The sequence below is a fragment of the Xiphophorus couchianus genome, chromosome 1 (assembly GCF_001444195.1).
Source record: "Xiphophorus couchianus chromosome 1, X_couchianus-1.0, whole genome shotgun sequence".
Lineage (NCBI taxonomy): Eukaryota > Metazoa > Chordata > Actinopteri > Cyprinodontiformes > Poeciliidae > Xiphophorus > Xiphophorus couchianus.
The window spans coordinates 13,469,714-13,488,678 of NC_040228.1; the positions used below are offsets into that span (position 1 = coordinate 13,469,714).

The 18,965-nt window shown below is 38.9% G+C and overlaps 1 protein-coding gene across 1 annotated transcript; it reads left to right on the plus strand.

Annotated features, from left to right (window-relative positions):
- Positions 1–789: 789 nt before the first annotated feature.
- sort1b (sortilin 1b) lies at positions 790–18,009 on the plus strand. Its single transcript, XM_028012348.1, has 20 exons — positions 790–1,398; positions 3,445–3,504; positions 3,658–3,731; positions 3,819–3,921; positions 4,032–4,193; positions 5,371–5,444; positions 7,244–7,293; positions 7,593–7,720; positions 8,320–8,464; positions 8,935–9,090; positions 9,801–9,907; positions 10,036–10,138; positions 10,228–10,396; positions 10,679–10,869; positions 10,952–11,141; positions 11,919–12,035; positions 12,679–12,787; positions 12,888–13,000; positions 13,102–13,231; positions 15,794–18,009. Exons 1-20 carry the CDS (start codon positions 1,126–1,128, stop codon positions 15,806–15,808), a joined length of 2,469 nt encoding a protein of 822 aa, XP_027868149.1. The 5' UTR covers positions 790–1,125; the 3' UTR covers positions 15,809–18,009.
- The last annotated feature ends 956 nt before the right edge of the window (positions 18,010–18,965 follow it).

Below are 18,965 nucleotides of genomic sequence, written 5' to 3' on the forward strand. Positions count from 1 at the left end.
TGTATATTGGCCAACGATTGAATATTTGGTACTTCTACTGCAGTATGGTTCAATAATAAAAAATGGACAAAAATGATCCCCTTCTTTTTTTATTGTTTCTGGGGGAAAACAACAACATAAAACATAAATAAAATAAAAATACAAACATAAAATAGACAATCGCCCCTCCAAAAAGGGTGATGTGGTTTTATTATCTTGCTTTATCTGATGACGACGCTCACATACTTATATAACAGAAATCAGGTTGGAAATGTTAAACCTTTTTGACTCATTTTCACCTTTTCATCTACCTCACAATGAAACGGGCTTAAAATAGGAAGAAGAAAAAAAAGAAAAGTAGTAAATAAATGATTGACATGCTGAACTCAGTCTGATTATTGCATCAACAGCCTACATATATATAACATTTATTTATTTTTATTTTTTTTCTTCTAATTACCACCACCTGTGCTAAGGTCGATGCAGCATAAATTAATTTATAGGCTGCAGGTTTGCTGTCCCCGTCGTTATAAACTGCGTTGTCAGTAAAGGACTCGAAGTCTCTTTCAACGTTTTGCTCTTTTCACTCTTTTTGTGCTCAGTCAGAAAGTTCAGACTACTAGATAGAGCTGCATGGTAGTAGCTATCGCTCAACCTACCTTGACTGTCCTTTGACAGCTAATTGTGCAGTCCAACCTCTCTTTTTTTTAATATAATTTAACCAATCAGAAAAGCCAAGGGGTTGGCCATGCTGCACAATAAGCCAATCACAAACGAGCCCAGCAGTAGACTATGCAGACCATTTGTCTTACTGTACAGTATATCATGTTGGCTGTGGAGCGGCAGCGCGAATAATTGGTGTCACACCAACCGGTTTATTATGCGCAAGAAAATCAGATAATTTTCAGTTTTTGTAGTTACTGTTTGTTTTCCCCCTTTTGCAGAGAAACAAGAACGTTCTTTGTTTTCAAAGCAGGTGCAGTCGCTGTCAGGACGACTACTGTTGTTGATGTCATCCGCGGCGGAGCTGCAGCGACCTTCAATTCTTCAACGAGACCAAGATAAACAAAGAGGGATTTAGTGCTTTTTTCTTTTCTTTTCTTTTTGGGTCGCCTTTCGCTTTTGCCGCTTTCATCAGCTGGCAGGATGGGGCTCCTGCTGCATTGTCTCCTGCTGCTCGCCGTCTGCGCTCTCCCAGCCGGTGGCTTGGATTTCCAGCCGGGATCCAAAGCTCTCGGACAGCCGGTGTTCGTGAGGCGCTCCGTGGAGAGGAGAGCCGCGCAAATCGCGAAGAGGTCCCTGCCGTCGTGGCCGGGCGCATCGCACCACCACAGGATACGGCGAAGGAGCGTCGACCAGGGCGAGTCGTGCAAAAAGCACGAAGGGTATCAGAGCAAGTTAAAAGACAACACCCACAGTGTAAGTTACCATCAGAGGTTCTGTTTCAAGTCGCAGTCCGACAATTAAACTGCGCCTGGGGAGGGAGGAGAGTGCGCAGGTGCTTACCAGGTGCACGAATAGGCCTAATGTGCTGTTCTGGTAGATAAATGGAGCTTTTTTTATTTCATATTCTTAATTGCTGGATGTCACACGGGTGTAACTCTTTTCCATTGAGAAAGAGAAGGCCAGAGGCATACGAGAATTAGGGCCTCTAAACTATCATGAGTACCCCCCCCAAAAAGACTTAAATTGCTATATAGAGATCAAAAGTTAGTATTTGTTCATCAGCAATGGCCTGTGTATGTTTTGGTAATAATAAAATAAAATCACAGGCAAAGACATATCAAATTGTAAATGCAAATCAAAACTAAACTGCACCTTTGCAGTTCCTCAATTTTTTCAGACTCTAAGTGGAGATGCTCTTGTTTATTGCCTCTGTTCAGTTGTATTTCCTGTAAGAATTTGACACAGTGTAATAAAATCAAGTTAAACAACAGTCAGGCCTGGTTATGCCTCCCAAAAGGTTGCACTAGTATCTGCGACACACATTTGTTTTCCTTCTGGACCACACAGCATCCATTTGTTTTCTCTTCTGCCCTGAAAGCCAAACTGCCTGAACGCTGACAGGAAATTTGAAACCAGTTGAAATCCTTGTGACTGACGATGTGTTGGTTATTTTGTAATTAAAAGCTGTGCTTGTGCTGGGGAAGTTGGAGCACTTCAGAAGCAGGAAGTGTTGTTAGGTAGCAGAGACAGAAACAAACAGCAACAAAAAAAAAACTAACCAGGAAGACCAGCTCATAAATCTACTCTTCAAAAACAAAACCAGAGACTAAATAAGAACCATGCGCTGCTTATTTGCCTGCCTCACCGGTGCCATGTGATCAACTTTGCATGCCGTACTTTGTATACTTGGCTCCAGTAATCTCAGGCCGAGAGAGTTCCTCGAGGCTCAGCCTCGTCTTTCCGCAGAGGTTACCATCCAGGTCCTACCGGCACCGACCTGCTTTCGGCATGAACAGCTCTCAGCACAGTGTGTGATGAGTAATGGGCCCACAAATTGTTGTTTAGGAAATGAATCTTGAAGAGGCAGCAGGTCTCCGTTTGACAGTGAATGCAAAAGTATACTTGATAAAGGTGATTCTGTCTGCTTTCTGAAAACTTTATCTGCTGCTAACTTATGAAAATTAATAAACATTATAGAAGAAAATACCCCAAGGTATTTTAAAATAAGCGTAGGCGTGTTGTTACCAGTTTCAAAGCAGTGGTCGGTTATCAGTGTACTGTTGACACTGTTCATAGTCAGTCAGTGGGGTTAAACAATGCTATCACACTTTCCTTCTCACGAACAAGAAAAGCAAAAATGGCTGTTTGGAAATATCACTTGGTGAAAAACATGAAGAGACATGATGTGGAAAAAGGGACCCTTAAAATTTACCATCCATTTCCTTTAAGTACGGCTGTTTGAAAAGCTCTGGCTGGCAGCAAACGGCAGCATATCTGTGAAGCAGGTCGGCTACTGGATCAGGTAGCCCAACAATTAATACCATCTTGCTACATTTATGTTAATTTATGAGGAACAAAATAGCTAAACGGTATTAGCATCTGCATTATAATCACTTGGAAACTTGTCCTTATGGTGGTCGGTCTATGAAAATCAAAATTACAGTAAGTATCCATCCATTGCTCTCAAAGTGTGCTGTAAGCAGAATCGGTGGTACTTGGGCTGTGTTCAATCACACTCATAATAAATGTTTGTAAGTTAAATGAAAACATATATAGTGTGTTATAGTTGAGAGCTAACCAGGAACACGTCTAGGTGGCTAAAGGTGCTGTGTTTCATTTACCGCTGACATCTGAACTTGAAAATGACTTAGTCTCATTAATCACACGCTCACATGCAGATGATTGTATGAATATGTGTTGGTAACTGTCCCATTTCTGCCAGCTACTGCATGTGATAAGGATGTTTACATTCATCCGATTAAGCTACTCTTCAACAATTGTTTGTTCTCTTTTTCCCAGTATACACTGAATGACCTGAGTGGCTCCGTGTCACTGGCCTGGGTTGGAGATGGCACAGGGGTGAGTGTTGTACCCATCAGGACAAGATCGAGTCAAATATGTTTGGTTCTTTTAGTGTAAGCCAGTCTGCAGGCAAATATGAAAATGTATTTTTTTGTCACGCGAGAGTTGTATGACATTACTTGTGTCTCCTTGAACCGTTGTTCTTCGCAGGTCATACTGGCTTTGACCACATTTCAGGTGCCTATCTTCTTGTTGAGATTCGGCCAGTCCAAACTCTACCGTAGGTAGGTCTCGTAAACTCACCTGTTAGGAAGTTGGCCTGCTGCGTGTCAGATTACATCTCATTGTTGTTGCAACTTCTTCTCCGCCAGTGAGAACTACGGGAAGTCGTTTGAGGACGTGACCAACTTAATCAACAACACGTTCATTTCAGCAGAGTTTGGCATAGCAATCGGCCCTGAGAATTCAGGCAAAGTAAGCCACATCCTCTTCCTTGCCACTGCCTCATCTGGTTGTTTTTGACTTGTGTAGACAGAACCACTGCAATGGCGTCTGAACAGCAACATTTGAACTCTGGCTTTTAGGTGATCCTGACAGCTGAAATCTCTGGAGGAGATGGGTATCGGATTTTTGCCTCCAGTGACTTTGGGAAGACTTTTGCCCACCTGAACTTGCCTTTCAATCCCATGATGCAGATCTCATACAACCCTGAGAACTCCAATGTGCTGGCAGTCCTCAGCATGAGGGTAAGAAGTGCATGCAGAAGACTTTTAAGGAAAGAAACAAAGTTGGTTGGACAGTAATAATGCTGAAAGCCCAATTTGTTGGAGCAATTATGATGCAACTAAAAGGGACTTGAATTAAATTCAATTCAATTCAAAAAAACTTAGATTAATCCCAAATGGAAACAACAAGCACTGTTGTTCTAAGTCCAAATTTCCTTTAAGAATAAAATAATTTAGGTTCTTGTTAGATGATTAGCTAATGACTAGTTAGCTCTAGCAGAGAGGCTGAGGGGCTTCTAGCACAAAATCAAAAACTAAATGTTTCATAGCAGTGCTAAATAAACTAAATATCATTAGTGCTCATTGTTATTAGTTTGATATTTTTTCAATGATTTTGCTAAATTACACTCAACTTTTCATGAATATGTGTTTTAGAAAAGTAGATTTTTTGCTAACAGACAAATCAACCATTTTGAGATCAGAAGTCTGATCTCAAACTTCTGCTTAACATCCTTATAATGCAGAAGTGATGACGGTGAAACAGTTCAGGAAATGGCAAAACCTGCTCCAAATTGCTTAAAACTGAAGATCGTTTTAGAATTTTTAGGAAATCTTTTTTTTAAAACTTGCTCCTCTTTCACTTTTAGTTAGCAATGGTGAGAACTGCTTTCTGTTTCTCCAAACTTATAGTCTTAAAATGTCATGTTTTATATAGCTTGAAATCTAAGTTTGACTTTAAAAAGTATTCTACAAATAAAAACACACTTAAAAGACATTTTTATTTAATTTTTTTAAAAAAAGGAAACTTTAGTTTTTAATTTTTATTCCGAAAAAGATTTGGGACATCTGTAGTTTGTAATTAGTTACTTTCTAACTTGTCTAAACTGGGCAAGTTTAGACATGGGCAAGTCTAAATGGTCAGTCGTATTATTCATGGTTTTTTGTAATTTTATACTTTCATCTAGAGAAAAAGATAAAGGTGAAATACATTTGAGAATTAGGTTGAAGAAGGGAGTGACTCGACGTGGAATGACCCAATTAATTTATGAGACTTAAACACCACTTTGTTTGCTTAGTGTTTATTTATTAACACGCTCTGGGGTTTATGAGCTGGTCTTTCAACTTTAGCTTGAACCTCACAAAAGTTTATTTTTTATTTTGTATGAATTCTTGAGTTAATAATTATTTCCTTTCTCAGAATGAACTTTGGCTTTCGGAAGATTTTGGACGCAACTGGAAGAAAATCTCCGACATGGTGTGCCTTTTTAAATGGTGAGAGACGGTTGACACTGAACTCATTTAATATCCACTATAGTTTGATGTGAAGAAGCTTTTATAATCTGTGGTGCTGGTTCTTTCATTTTCGGCTGTAATAAAGCTTCAGTATAGGAAGACAGTTTAGTTCCTACTCTCTGCTGTGGTGTGAGGTGAATAAAACAAATATTTTCAAACCATAGACTAAATGTGGTTGACACATACTGAATGTGCTGAAGTTATTCTCATGCGTTAAATCAGATTCAACTCTATTCTGAAATAAACTAAATAGTCTGCATCAGCCGCCAAACATGCAGTAAAACTGGATTGCTCGGCTGGTGCCAAGCCCTTCTTGAGTCCAGGGTTGTTTTCAAACACATTTCATTTTGCTTATCGCTTTGCAACCTTTGTGTAGCATTTTAGTTTCAGTTTTAAGGCTGTAACGAGTCGCCTGACGTGTGGAAAATGGCGTTCACAGGAGCTGTTTTTCTGAAGCAGAAGCTTTTCTTTCTTAATCAGAAATGACACGTCTGAGCTGGGAGCATGAAAACATGGTGCCTTGCTAAAGTATTCATACCCTTAAGTTTAACTAAACTTAAAGGATGCATGATTTTCAATGCTTTTTAAAACACAAATAAAAAAAAAATGTTTCGTACAACTTTATTGAGCCTCCATTTATTCTGATACCTCTAAATAAAATGCAGTGCATCTCATTGCCTCATATATGCTCATTTGAACATATATGAATTAGGTGTGCATCGATTGCAGCTTTCTGGCCGATCGCCAATTACCGATCTTTTAAAAAGCCTAACTTACCAATTCCGATTTTATCTGATACCATTTTTTGGCAGAAATGTTGCTCAATATATCAAGAAAGTTGTTGAATTGGCAACAATGGGGAAACTATTGTTAACTGTAAATGTGCAGACATGACCAGGTCGGCCGGTTTGTCAGTCAAACTTCTGTCCCGGGAGAAAAGAAAAACACAGCGGTTGATTTTTAGACGTTTGCAAGGGTTGATGACATCGGTGGATAAGATCGGCTTCACGTGTACAAAATCGGCCGATCACCGATCTCCCAAAATTAAGGAAATCAGCACAGATAAATCGGTGCACCCTCATACGAATCAATACAACCTCAGCATAAATCCAGTTTTATTTGCTAGGGAACATTGGTGAACAAACATAGAGACCAAAGAACACAGCAGGCAGATCACAGAGAAGTTCAATTCAGATGATCCTCTGATGGCAGATAGTAGAACTGCAACAACAGCAAAAACCTACTGAGAAATACGTGGCCACTTAAAATGACAGAAGAAGAAGAAGAGCATAGATCAAAGAAGCAGCCAAAAGGCTTTTGATTAGTTGGAAGTTGGAAAAGAATTATCCTCAAGCTGTAATTTCAGGAAAACGGTGTTCTGCAGAGCATAATTTTAGAGGAATGAATGCATTAGCATAACAAACCTTTTAAAAAAGTATCACCACATAATGTCCAACAAAATGCTTAGTGGTTGTAATGTTAAAAAACATCTTAAAAAGTTAAATTGGTTTGAACATGCAGTATATCAAACTTCATTGTAGGTCATGCCTAGACATTTTGCTCAGTCCACAAATTGCTTTACTTTGCATATTTATAATTATTAATCAATCTCTTAAGACTTTCAACTGTGTGTTTTATTTACAACAGCGGAGAAATAAGTGAAACAAAGTAACTTTTCCCTTACTCTGACATTGTAACTTGTAACAATGGGAACAAAGCTGTGTGTAACCTATTTTTCCTCACAAAGCGTCTCTTCTTTTGTCTCCATTTCCATGTAGGGGAAGAAAAAATACCATCTTCTTCACAAGCAGCCAAAATGGATCCTGCAGTAAGTGATTCCTCCCCAAGCAAAACTGAAACATGCTGGGCTCCAGCATTTCACTCCTCCTCCAGTTTTTCTTTTCATACTTTGATGTGGCTAAGCTAAGCGTAGTTAAAAGTATCTTAGGTGTCTAGAGGACAGGATAAATGATTCCAACAATTACATCCAGCGATATTATAAAATGTATCAAGATGGTAAAAGTTGATGTCAGATGAGGCGAGGAGTTGGCCAAAAATGCTACATGCTCTGACTGTTTCACATTTCAATATTTCTGATGATTTCAATGACCTGCCTCCATGATTCAGGTGACAGGGGAATGTTGCAGCTAAAGAGAACCACAGACTTGGGTAAAACCATCAAGACTGTTGCCAGCAAGATCTTCTCTTTTGGCCTGGGTGGACGCTTCCTCTTTGCTTCAGTAATGACGGGAAAGGTCAGTGTAAAAGAATTTATTTAAGGCTGTGTGATTAAAACATCAGAGGAGACCTTTAGTTGTTTAGGCCTTTAGGTTGGTAAGAAAATTCATTCTTCAGGTATTTCCACATCTAGATTAAAAAGAGAAGTTATTGACGTAAAATGCCAACATCGCACATGAGGAAGTATCACACTTCTCCCATAAACTAGATAGAGAAATGTACATTACAAGTGCCTTTTAGAAATATCTTTCGCTATTTGATGTGTTTATCAGATATTTATCAGAACCGTCGGAAATGTCACCTGCATGGGGAAGCTATTTGCATAGGATGCACACATTCCTTAGAAACTGGAAAAAAAACTTTTAAACTTTAGAAAAAGTCTTATTGATTCCCTCCTCCCCCAACTCTTCCTTTGGTTTTCATTTCTTCAGCAAAAAATGTCAGTAAGTTTTCATTCAGAAAAATGGAGTTGATGAAAAGTTTTTTCTGAACAAAACGATAACACTGATACTCTCAGTGTTTATGGGATCCAAACTAGAGTTCCTATGTTTTAAATAATGCTCTTTAAATGAGCTTGTCTCTGACCTGAACTCCTTTTGCTTCTTTGTCCGTGCAGGGCACTATGAGGATGATCCACGTGTCTGTGGATCAGGGTGAGAACTGGAACATGGCTCAGCTCCCTCCGGTTGGCCATGAGCAGTTCTACTCCATCCTGGCAGCAAATGACGATATGGTCTTCATGCATGTTGACGAGCCTGGAGGTCAGAGCAAGCAGTAACTCGGATGTTTATTAAAACAGTATTAGTATGGAGCTCTTGTAGACATGGGTATGTTTGATAATGGTGCAAGGGAATTACTTTTGTAAGATGTTTACATATTAAGTAAATAAAACAACAACAGAAAAAACAGCATTCAAATTAGTTACCTTGTTTATCCGGTTTTGCACATGCAAAGCTATGCCTGTGGTATTGATTGTCAAATTTGATAACATGCTCATATCAGTTTTACCTTGCACCAGCAGACCATGTAGCTGTTTCTTGTCATTTTTGACACTTTCAGGACTTTAACAAACCCCGTTTTCATCCGATCCCTCTAACACCCTTTGGGCTGATGCCATTTAGATTTTCCTGCATATCTGTTTTCGGCGCCTACATACTCCAGATGTAACATCATTACCCTATCGTGTTTATTTTTAGATCCTCATCAGGTCCTGTGTGATCTTCTTTTACAGATACTGGTTTTGGTACAATTTATGTTTCGGACGATCGAGGCACGGTCTACTCCAAGTCACTGGAGCGTCATCTTTATACGACGACGGGGGGCGACACCGACTTCACCAACGTCACTTCCCTGAGAGGAGTCTTCATCACCAGTGTGTTGGCAGAAGGTACTTTGTGTTTCTAAGTATGCAGATGCTGGAATAACTCACACCCGTCTTACATGTATTCACATTTTCTCACAAAGCAAATTTCAAAGTATAACTGTGAAGTGGAAGAACAAAAATGCGAACAAATATTTTGTAGAAGCACCGTTCGGTGTAGACGGAACTGCAAGCCTTTTGGGTTATGTCTCCACCACATTTGCAAATTTAGAGGTAGAAACATTGCACATGCAGAAACATTGAGCATTTGCGAAATGGTTCATATTGGATTGTTTTAACTCAACCTAATCCTCCAATCAACTCTAGTAACCCATGTAGTCCTACATACTTGTAGCTTTTAGCTTTGGTCTGTCACATAAATTGCCACTCAAGTTTGTAGCTATAATATCACAAAATGTGGGAAGGTTTAAAAGAAGGGATGTGAATACTTTAGCAAAAGACTGTAGCAGCCTTCAGATTCTTCTTAGAAACAGACTCACACACATTGCTCCTCCGCTACACACCCTCAGAAGTGTGTGAAGTAAATATTTAATTAGACACTCACTGTTAGACCCATTTCTCATCCCTGCTTTCGCATTGTATTGATTTGCCTGTTTATGTGTTGAATTTATTGAATCAAGCTTTTTTTTTTGCCAACATTATTCCTGGCTTTCGCCCTCGGCTACCTGTAAATGCGTTCTCCTTGTGTTTTTTTAATGTTTTTTATTTATTTCCAGATACCTCTGTGCAGTCTGTGGTGTCCTTTGATCAGGGAGGAGAGTGGGTTCCCCTGCAGAGACCTGCCAACACCAAGTGTGACGCTACAGCCAAGGATCCAGACAAGGTATAATTAGACAAAGCATTGCCGTGTTTACGTTCTCAATGTTTTTGCACATCTGCAGGTTCAGGTGTGATTCTAACCTTTGCAGCTACCGCATATCACTTTGGATTGTGTTTCTCTTGAATCTACAGTGCAGTCTCCACATCCATGCGGCTTACAGCATTGCTATGAAGCTGGACGTCCCCATGCCGCCCCTGACGGAGCCAAACGCTGTGGGTCTAATCATAGCTCATGGTAATCATGTTGACCCTGTAGGACAGAAATGTTTGAAACAAACCCGATTGCTTTTGGCGCTCTAAGCATTTTTGACGTGTTTTTTTCAGGCAGCGTCGGGGACGCCATCTCTGTGATGAAGTCGGATGTTTATGTGTCCGATGATGGAGGCTACACCTGGATAAAGGCTCTTAATGGGCCCCATCACTACGCCATGCTGGACTCAGGAGGGCTGCTGGTGGCTGTGGAGGACAATGGCAAACCCATCAACAAAATCAAGTGAGTTGTTTAGTTAAAATGAATGTAAAGCCTGGGGTGATTTGCTTCTGTAGCTCTTGTGATTGGATAGATAAAATATTTGGCCTCTCACTTACACACCAATGAATCCCTCTCTGCAGGTTTTAAGCCTGTACTAAACAAGCCTGTAATTACAGGATTTCCTACTAATTCAGATGAATCGTATAAATATCAATGCTTTGTGCAAGCGAGCTCCACCCTGTCCTTTCTTCAGCTTTCTTACTTTTATTCTAAATTTTCAGCACTCTTTAACCTTCCTGACAGATTTTCCACCGATGAAGGACAGTGCTGGAGTATTTACGAATTCACCAAAGAGCCAATCTCGTTCACGGGGCTGGCTTCAGAGCCGGGAGCTCGCTCCATGAATGTCAGCATCTGGGGCTACAAAGATTCCCTGATCACCCAGAACTGGGTCTCCTTCACCATCGACTTCAGGGAACTGCTCACCAGAGACTGCAAGTCATGCAATAAAAGAGATTACTCCTAATTCCTAACTGCATGTCTTCAAGGATTTTGACCTTACTTATGATTTTGTAGGCAACGACGACGACTATGTGCAGTGGTTGGCCCACTCTGATGACATCAGTGACCCGACAGATGGCTGCATGCTGGGTTACAAAGAGACGTTCTTGCGGCTCAGAAAGGACTCCGTTTGCTGGAATGGACGTGATTACACTGTGAACACACAGCCAACTCCATGTGCATGCACCCTGGACGACTTCTTGTGGTGAGATACAGAGAAGGTGTTTCTGTTCCTGTTCAAACCTGAAAAGTGGTTTTGCAAATGTTCACGGCTCTTGAGCTATGCCACAGTTTGTCACCTTACAGCGGCTAATGTATTCTAATAAGATTTTTATGCGAGAGATGACAACAAAATAGTTTCTAATATGTGAAGTAGTAGAAAGCTATGCATGGTTTTCAAAATCATTTACAAATAAAACCTGAAAGGGTGTCATGCATTGTCATTCAGTCTGTAACACAATCCCCTGAATGAAATCCACTTTAACAGTGATGGTCCACCTAAACTGGAAACCAGGGAAGGAGTGCATTAATCAGAAAAAGGCATCCAAGAGAACCACAGCTCAGGAGGGAGAATCTGTTGACGGGATAATTATGAGTCACGTACTCTGGTAATTTAAGGAGGAGCGGCAAATAAAATTGCTGAAATAGCACCAAATCCTGTTTTCAATCCAAGCACCGTGTGTGTCTAAAAACTATCACTGCATCATCCTGAGCACGTCGTCCCCACAGTGACACACAGTAGTGGAAGCATCAGGTTTTGGGAAAACGTTTCCTTAGTAAAGCAGCAAGGCCAGAGATTCTGCTTGTAGCAGAATATGAATTATCGTCACACATTTCAGATTTTTTTTATTCGAACAAACAAAAAAAGAAAACCAGGAGTATTTTTTTTCTCTACAAAGCTGTTATATGGAAAATAGTTAAAGGGTATGAATACCTTATTGATAAGAGAGTATTGATCCTGGTATTGTGCGACTCCTTGCAGTGACTTTGGATACTCGCGTAAAGAGAACAGCTCTGAGTGTGTGGAGCAGCCGGACCTGCAGGGCAAAGTGTTGGAGTTCTGCCTGCATGGCAAAGAGGAGCAACTGCAGACCAAAGGGTAAGGTTTCAGATTCTGTCAAATTCGAGTTTAATTACATCGCTGTGGTTCACTTCCCAAGTGATGTATAAGCATCACATGAGTTAGCTCTCATGTGATGAGTTTGGACATTAATGTTCCAGAACTTGATTTAGCTGGTTTCTAAGTGAGTAATCTCTGTTGGTTTCTGGAAAATTTGTTCAGTATTGGTGGAGATTTAGGTGTTGCATTGTTGATTTAGCTGAAGCCATACTGGGTACAAGGAGGAAGTTTGTGTTTTGTGTCAGTGCATGACAATTAGTTCCTTAAAAATAAGGAACTAATTGCCATGCAGAAAGAGGTGAAAGGAAACTAATGAGGGTCACAGTGAAGCTTGTTGTAAGAGTGAATTTTACTCAAAACTAAACATTTGGCAAGTTTTACTGACATACTAGTCCATCTCTAATTACTATATAGCTTAACAATTATTACTGCACATTGTATTTGCAAGGAACAGCAAATAATTAAGATATGTGTACTAAGGATTTAAATTTTTTTCTCTTATATTGTTTTTTGAAGTCAGTTAAAAAGATTAGTTGTTCTTTTCTTATGCGCAAATCCCTGAACACCTATTAGACACGTTTATGCTGGACAACTCTAAAATAGTCCGTGTTTTGGTCCTCAGGTACAGGAAAATCCCTGGAGATAAATGTGAAGGAGGACAGATGCCTCAACGTAAAGAGATTGACCTCAGTAAGAGGTGTGTCAGTGATCTTGTATCTCCAGAGCTTCAGGTTGGTGCCTCTGCGAAAACAAACCGCAGTCATTTGTTTATCTGTGGTCTGGTTTTGTGTTTGCATTTCTCACATTTCTGTCTGTTTGTGTTTTCTGCAGACAGACGGTCACTCCTCCAAGTCTGTGGCCATACTGTTAGCGGTCGTCGTCGTCATGCTGCTGAGCGTCGCAGCAGGAGTGGTCTTTGTCAGGAAGTACGTCTGCGGCGGCAGGTTGGTGTCATTTACCTTATAAACCACAGGCCTAATGCTTCCTCTCCTCACATTTTGAATGGCTTTTGGTTTCCTGACAGTCTTTTTAATGTGTTCTGCAGGTTTTTGGTGCACAGGTACTCTGTGCTGCAGCAACACGTTGAGGACAACGCTGCAGACGGGATAGATGAGCCGCTGGACACCAACCACGCCCCCAACGGCAAAATAGAGTTTCACGATGACTCTGATGAGGTATGTCGGAAAAAACTGTTTCTTCTTAACATAACGTAAAATATGTCACACACGCAGTCTTCGGGTTTTCTACACTAAATGTAAGCTGGTTTCTTTCTGTATAGAATTATAAATACTGAGCAATTAAAGTAAATTAAAGAGTACATGAAGGTTTTTATTTGCAGTAAGCAGAGAATTGCATCCTTTTTGCGTCACCTTCTTGCAGGTGACGAATATGTGGAAAAGGATTGCATTTTTAATTTTAACTATGGTGAATGTGTGATTTTTATAGTGCATCACTTCCTGAACTGTTGGCAATATCACTGGACTATTGTAACAGCCTTGTTTATTTGTTCCAACTGCATCTAATACAAAATACAGAGTCTTATATTGTCACTGGTTTTTAAATACTTGAACAAATTTCTCAAGTTCTAATATTTCTTGTTAACGGTAAAAAAGCAGGTTATCTTTTAAAATCCTGTTGCAAAGTATTAAAGTGTCTGCTCCTCAGTATGTGGAGGAATGTGTAGTGTGAGTTAAACATTAGGGTGATGGCCTTTTTACCACTTTGAAAGCTTTCCAACCTGAAAGCCTTGGAGCTTATCACTAAAGATAAATCATCAACACACCAGTGGAAACATTCAGAAAACTGGTCAGTAATTCGGGTTTCGCTGCTTTGATGCCAATAAAGGTTATGTTTGGAATTGAGTCATTTTACTTTATTCGATTTTTTGTGTTGAATTTATTAAAATGTATATTAATCTACCAGAGGTATGAACATCTGCAGAGTCCTCCAGGGGACATGGGAATTTTTTTTCTTTTGCGTTCCCTCGCAATAATCTACTGATCAGTTATAATTGAATACTGTAAGACCTTTTTACGGTGGCCGCCGTACTTTCTTCCTTAATACAAGGTTATGTGAGGTTTTTCCATGTATGTTAATATCTCTTTGTGAAATATCTGACATTTTATATCTTTTTTCTTAGTATAGAAAGGCACCACAAACCTATGATGTAAACAGAAACTTTCCATAAGTAGGAAAGAAATAAAAATACATCCAAACTATTTGGACTATTTCTGAATTATTATTGCGGCTAATAAGTCATCTGACAGTTTTAATTGTGTCTCTGTTGTGTTTGTAGTCTGAATGGTCTAAAGGGCTGCTTTCAGTGCAGTTCTATCTTAGCCTTAACAGACAAACATGCAGTAAATAAATCGATTTTCAGTGTTTTGGACCAAACGTGTTTATTATTATTAAATCTTTGGTGCAAAAAACTGATTGAAAGTCGATTTATTCACTGCATGTTTATGTCTGTTAAGGTTGAGATGGAACTGAACATGAAAACGGCCCTTTAGACCATTCAGACAAACAGCACAACAGAGACACAGTCAAAACTGTCAGATGACTTATTACCCCGCGATAACTCGGAAATAGTCCATATTAGGATGTATTTTTATTTCTTTCCTACTTACGGAAAGTTTCTGTTTATATCATAGGTTTGTGGTGCCTAAAGAAAAAGATATAAAACTTCAGATATTTCACAATAAGATATTAACGTTCATGGAAAAACCTCACATAACCTTATATTAAAGCAGAAAGTACGGTGGCCACCGTAAGAAAGGCTTACAGTATTTAATTTTGCCGCATGAACTGATCAGTACAGTATTGCGAGGGAACACAAAATCTTTTGCGAGGGAACGCAAAAGAAAATATTTCCCTCGTGTCCCTGGAGGGCTCCGTAAACATCAGAACTGTGCATGAAATGTAAATAATTTAAATAAAACCTGGTGGCCTTTCCCAGAAAACTGAAAATCAATCGTCATGATCCAAAACAGCTTGACGACTGATCACAGAAGAAATATGAGTTGAGTTAATTTTAAGGCTTTTTACACAGCTATCATTGGTAGCAATGATAGCTACCAATCAGCATTGAGGATTCTGTATATTTGCAATTACGCAATAGTAAGCATTGATTATAACTTTTTACTAACCCACTATCTCATAAGTAAACACATGACATTGTGATAATTTATTTAACAATTGAAAAAGTGCAATGTTTTTTTTTTTATTTATTAAAGTGAAATCAGGATTATATTTGTTCAAATTCAGATCATTGCTTGTTCTAGTCAAACTACTGGCTGAAAAATTTGCTCTGTTTCGATGCAAATGCTTAAACTTCCATTACTTTTAACATGAGCGTTCCATCCAACGATCCCTCAGTTGTGTTTGTTTGGCTGGAACACTGAGGTCAGTGTTCCAGCGTCTCTGGAGCCACTGATTGTTCTGGCCAGCTTCATTCTGAGCAGAGGTAAGACTCGGCTCGGGTTAATTTATGAGTAAACATGTAGTAACCCGAAGCGGACATTACCTCACCCAGACTCAACACTGAAGCTCTGCAATACGACACCAACCTTTAAAAAGGCGACACAGAAACTAGTTATCTTCACACTGAAGGGATCTTGGTGGTTAGACATATGTACGTCACTTGTGAAACAGAGTTGGGTGTGTTTTTGTGTGCAGTGTCTTATTTACCCACAGTGTTGGTTCTGGCTTCAGTGCTATGCTGTCTTGTGTTTGTGCAGGATCTGCTTGAATAGCAGGCGCCACCTCTTAACCAAGCGAGCAACAGGTTGTCCCGCAGCCAGCCGCTGTTCCCGTCACTCTCCTCTCCAGCTACTTTTTCCTTCCACCCTCTGATGTAAACTTCAGCCTCAGCGACAGAGACTCTGCTGTCATTGGCTAAGTCAAATGAATGTAAGAAGGCTTCCTGAGAGCTAATGCCGCAGTTGGGGAGAACAATGAAAGAAGTCGTGTTTAAGGTGTCGGTTGTACTGAGTAAGTTTTAAACTTTCAGTTATTTATTTCACTAAATGAAGAAACAGCTGAGCTGCTGAGAAAATTTGACTAGCGCACTAGGAATGAAGGAAAAGTGAGTTGTATAAAGTCTCCTCTGTTTTACGGGTCCTGCCTCTTCCATTTCCTTGAAGTGCTCCTGGAAATCTTTTTTTTCACTTTTGAAGATTTGTCTTGTACATAAATACTGTTTTCCTTTAACGATTTCAATCAGATATCAATTTGGAGATTTGGGGCCACAACTGGCCTCTAGCTAATATTAATCTTCACAGATGAGTCGAGTCTTAATCCCTTCTTTTATCGAAGTATTTTCCCAAATTGTTTCCATGTTTGTAGAAATTTTGCCCGTTGGTGAAATCTTCCACATTTCTCTGTGTTCTTGGAGTGCAAGTATGTAGATCTTTGCATTGTGGTGAAGAAGTAAGAAGAGATGCACCGATCAGAGTTTTTCCGGCCAATACTGATTCCTATTTTCTAATTTTGACCGTTTTTTTCCCCCCAGTTTGACTACATCACATAAGTTAGTAGTTTTAATGCAGTTTTATTTAAGAGGTGGAAACATTGAATCCAACAAAAAATAAGGAAATTATATTATCTACATTTAAGCATATTTTCCTTTCCTTTCTCATTTTTAATAAAGACATTACGTTGAATGCTTTTGACTGATATATTAATTGGCCGTAAATTATGTGAATTCTTAGATTTGACGCATTTAACAGGGAAAATAGGAAATCATATTTTCCAGTATTTGCTTTACCAATCACCAATGGGAGCATCGGCCTGTTTCCGGTCTCTTGCTGATTGATCGGTGCATCTCTCATAATAAGGCATCTCTATGAGGTTTGATAGCAATAACCTGTGAAGATTTTGTATGTTTAAGACATTGTCCATGCATGACAAAACATCTCTTAGAGTTGTTGGTTGTCTTGTTAAAGCTCAGACTGCAGTTCTAACTACTGAAAGCACAAAAGCCCCCTTGTACGTTCGGCATTTGTCGATCATTTTTCCTAAACGAGACCTGTTGTAACAGTAGTGATCGCTGTCATCCTATACACCTGTGTTTGTAATAATCTGAGCAGTTTTTATACTAACTTCTACAAAATATGTGACATATCTTTTGCATTAACTAGAAAACCAAATGCATAAAAAAAAAATTGGCGATGAAAACATAACAGCAATGCAAAGAAGGTAATTAATTGTGTAAATGTTGTAAAGCATAATTACTGTAGCCTGGTAGGGGTTGGGTGAGCTGCAATACAAACGTTAATGTTTGTTTCTGGTTGCGTCTTTTACACTGTTTTATCTGTAACCATGTCAACCACGTCTCTGATTTGTCTTAAAAACATTTTCGCACAGTCTTGTTTTAAATACTTTATAGGTTTACATTATTTATAACCAGCTGGTGTAGAGTGCAGTAAATTGGATGTGGTTAAACAAGTGCCTGGTGTGATTATCTGACATGTGGCCGGCGTCCACCATCTTATTAGTTTTAACAGTTAATGTCGGTGACAACCCCAAGCTTCACTTATTACCCCGATAAAGACTCCTGGCGCAGTAAATATCTATTTTATACAGGTTAGTGCTAAACTGCATGTAAACGATACTTAACTCTAAAAGGTTTTTAAGCAAAAACTATTTTTGGGGGCTGATATTAAAATTGGTTCTGGTTGAGACTGTTTGACAAGAAATTAAGTTCAAAAGAGAAAAAGGTTACTATGTAGCTGCAATACACTGGAAAATGAGATCTATTTAATGAAGCTTTATTGCATTGTGTTAAAGAAAACACGTTTTCCTTGCATTTTCGAACTGATGTATCGATTTTAAAGAGTCTTTGTGATTGGTTGTGTAAATATTCAAGTTTGAACATTTGTAACTGCTGTTTCTCTTTACTGTGTATTGGAGGCTATTTTCTTTGGGTTTGGCAATAAAGTCGTGTTCCTCTTTTTGTGTTTACTTATTTCATGTGAATACCATCAACTTAAAAAAAAAGTTTATTAATGGTTTAAAATCTTGTATACTGGAATTTAAATGTTGTGTTTCTAAAGTCTTAAATGCACTTTAAGTTCTTTAAAGTTTTGTTGTGTCACTGTCGACAGTTGATGTAATAGCCTCCATATTGACATTATGCTAATTTAAAAACCTTATTAGAGTAGAAATGCACACAGAAGTCAGCTACTAGTCAATACATTGTATCTGGTTTAAGCAATAGTTGTATTTTTGGTTTTGGTATGTATACATGTCTGTATAACATGTAATGGACATTAAAAAAACAATTTTTTACACTTTCACAAATAGCTTCTATGTAAAAACTAAATCCATATTTGACATTACAATCACAACTTTCACTGTAATTTCTTGGGATTTTATGTGATCGGCCACAATGAAGAGTGTGTTTTAAAACGGAAGGCGTAGAATTTGAAATCTGAAGTATGGCATGCATTTATACTCGCCCTTTATTCTCATACTCCAAAATAAACTCTGAAACCACTGATTGCTTTCTTCAAACATGCAGAAATCAAGATGCACTTTAGCAACTGGAGATTTCTGCAGGTAGGCAAATTAAACACAACACCTGCAGGATGTGGTTATGCTGCCTCAGACTGAAGTTGCTGCTATGACTTCTTCCTGCGATAAATGATACTGATATGGGTGTAGCATAACACAAGGAACTCTGAATGAGTGTGTCTGAATAATGTATTTCAAAATGTCTTATTAAACCCTGATGAGGTTGAGACATGCGACACTGGAAATGCTTAAATATACTCATTAATCTCTGATCCTGACTTTGAACATCTGCAAACTCTGTGTATTAATAGTTTGTTTTTAGCTTTATTTGGCCTCAGTCCAAATAAAGTTAAAAAATAATTTGAATAGGGAAATTTAAGAATGACATTTAATAGT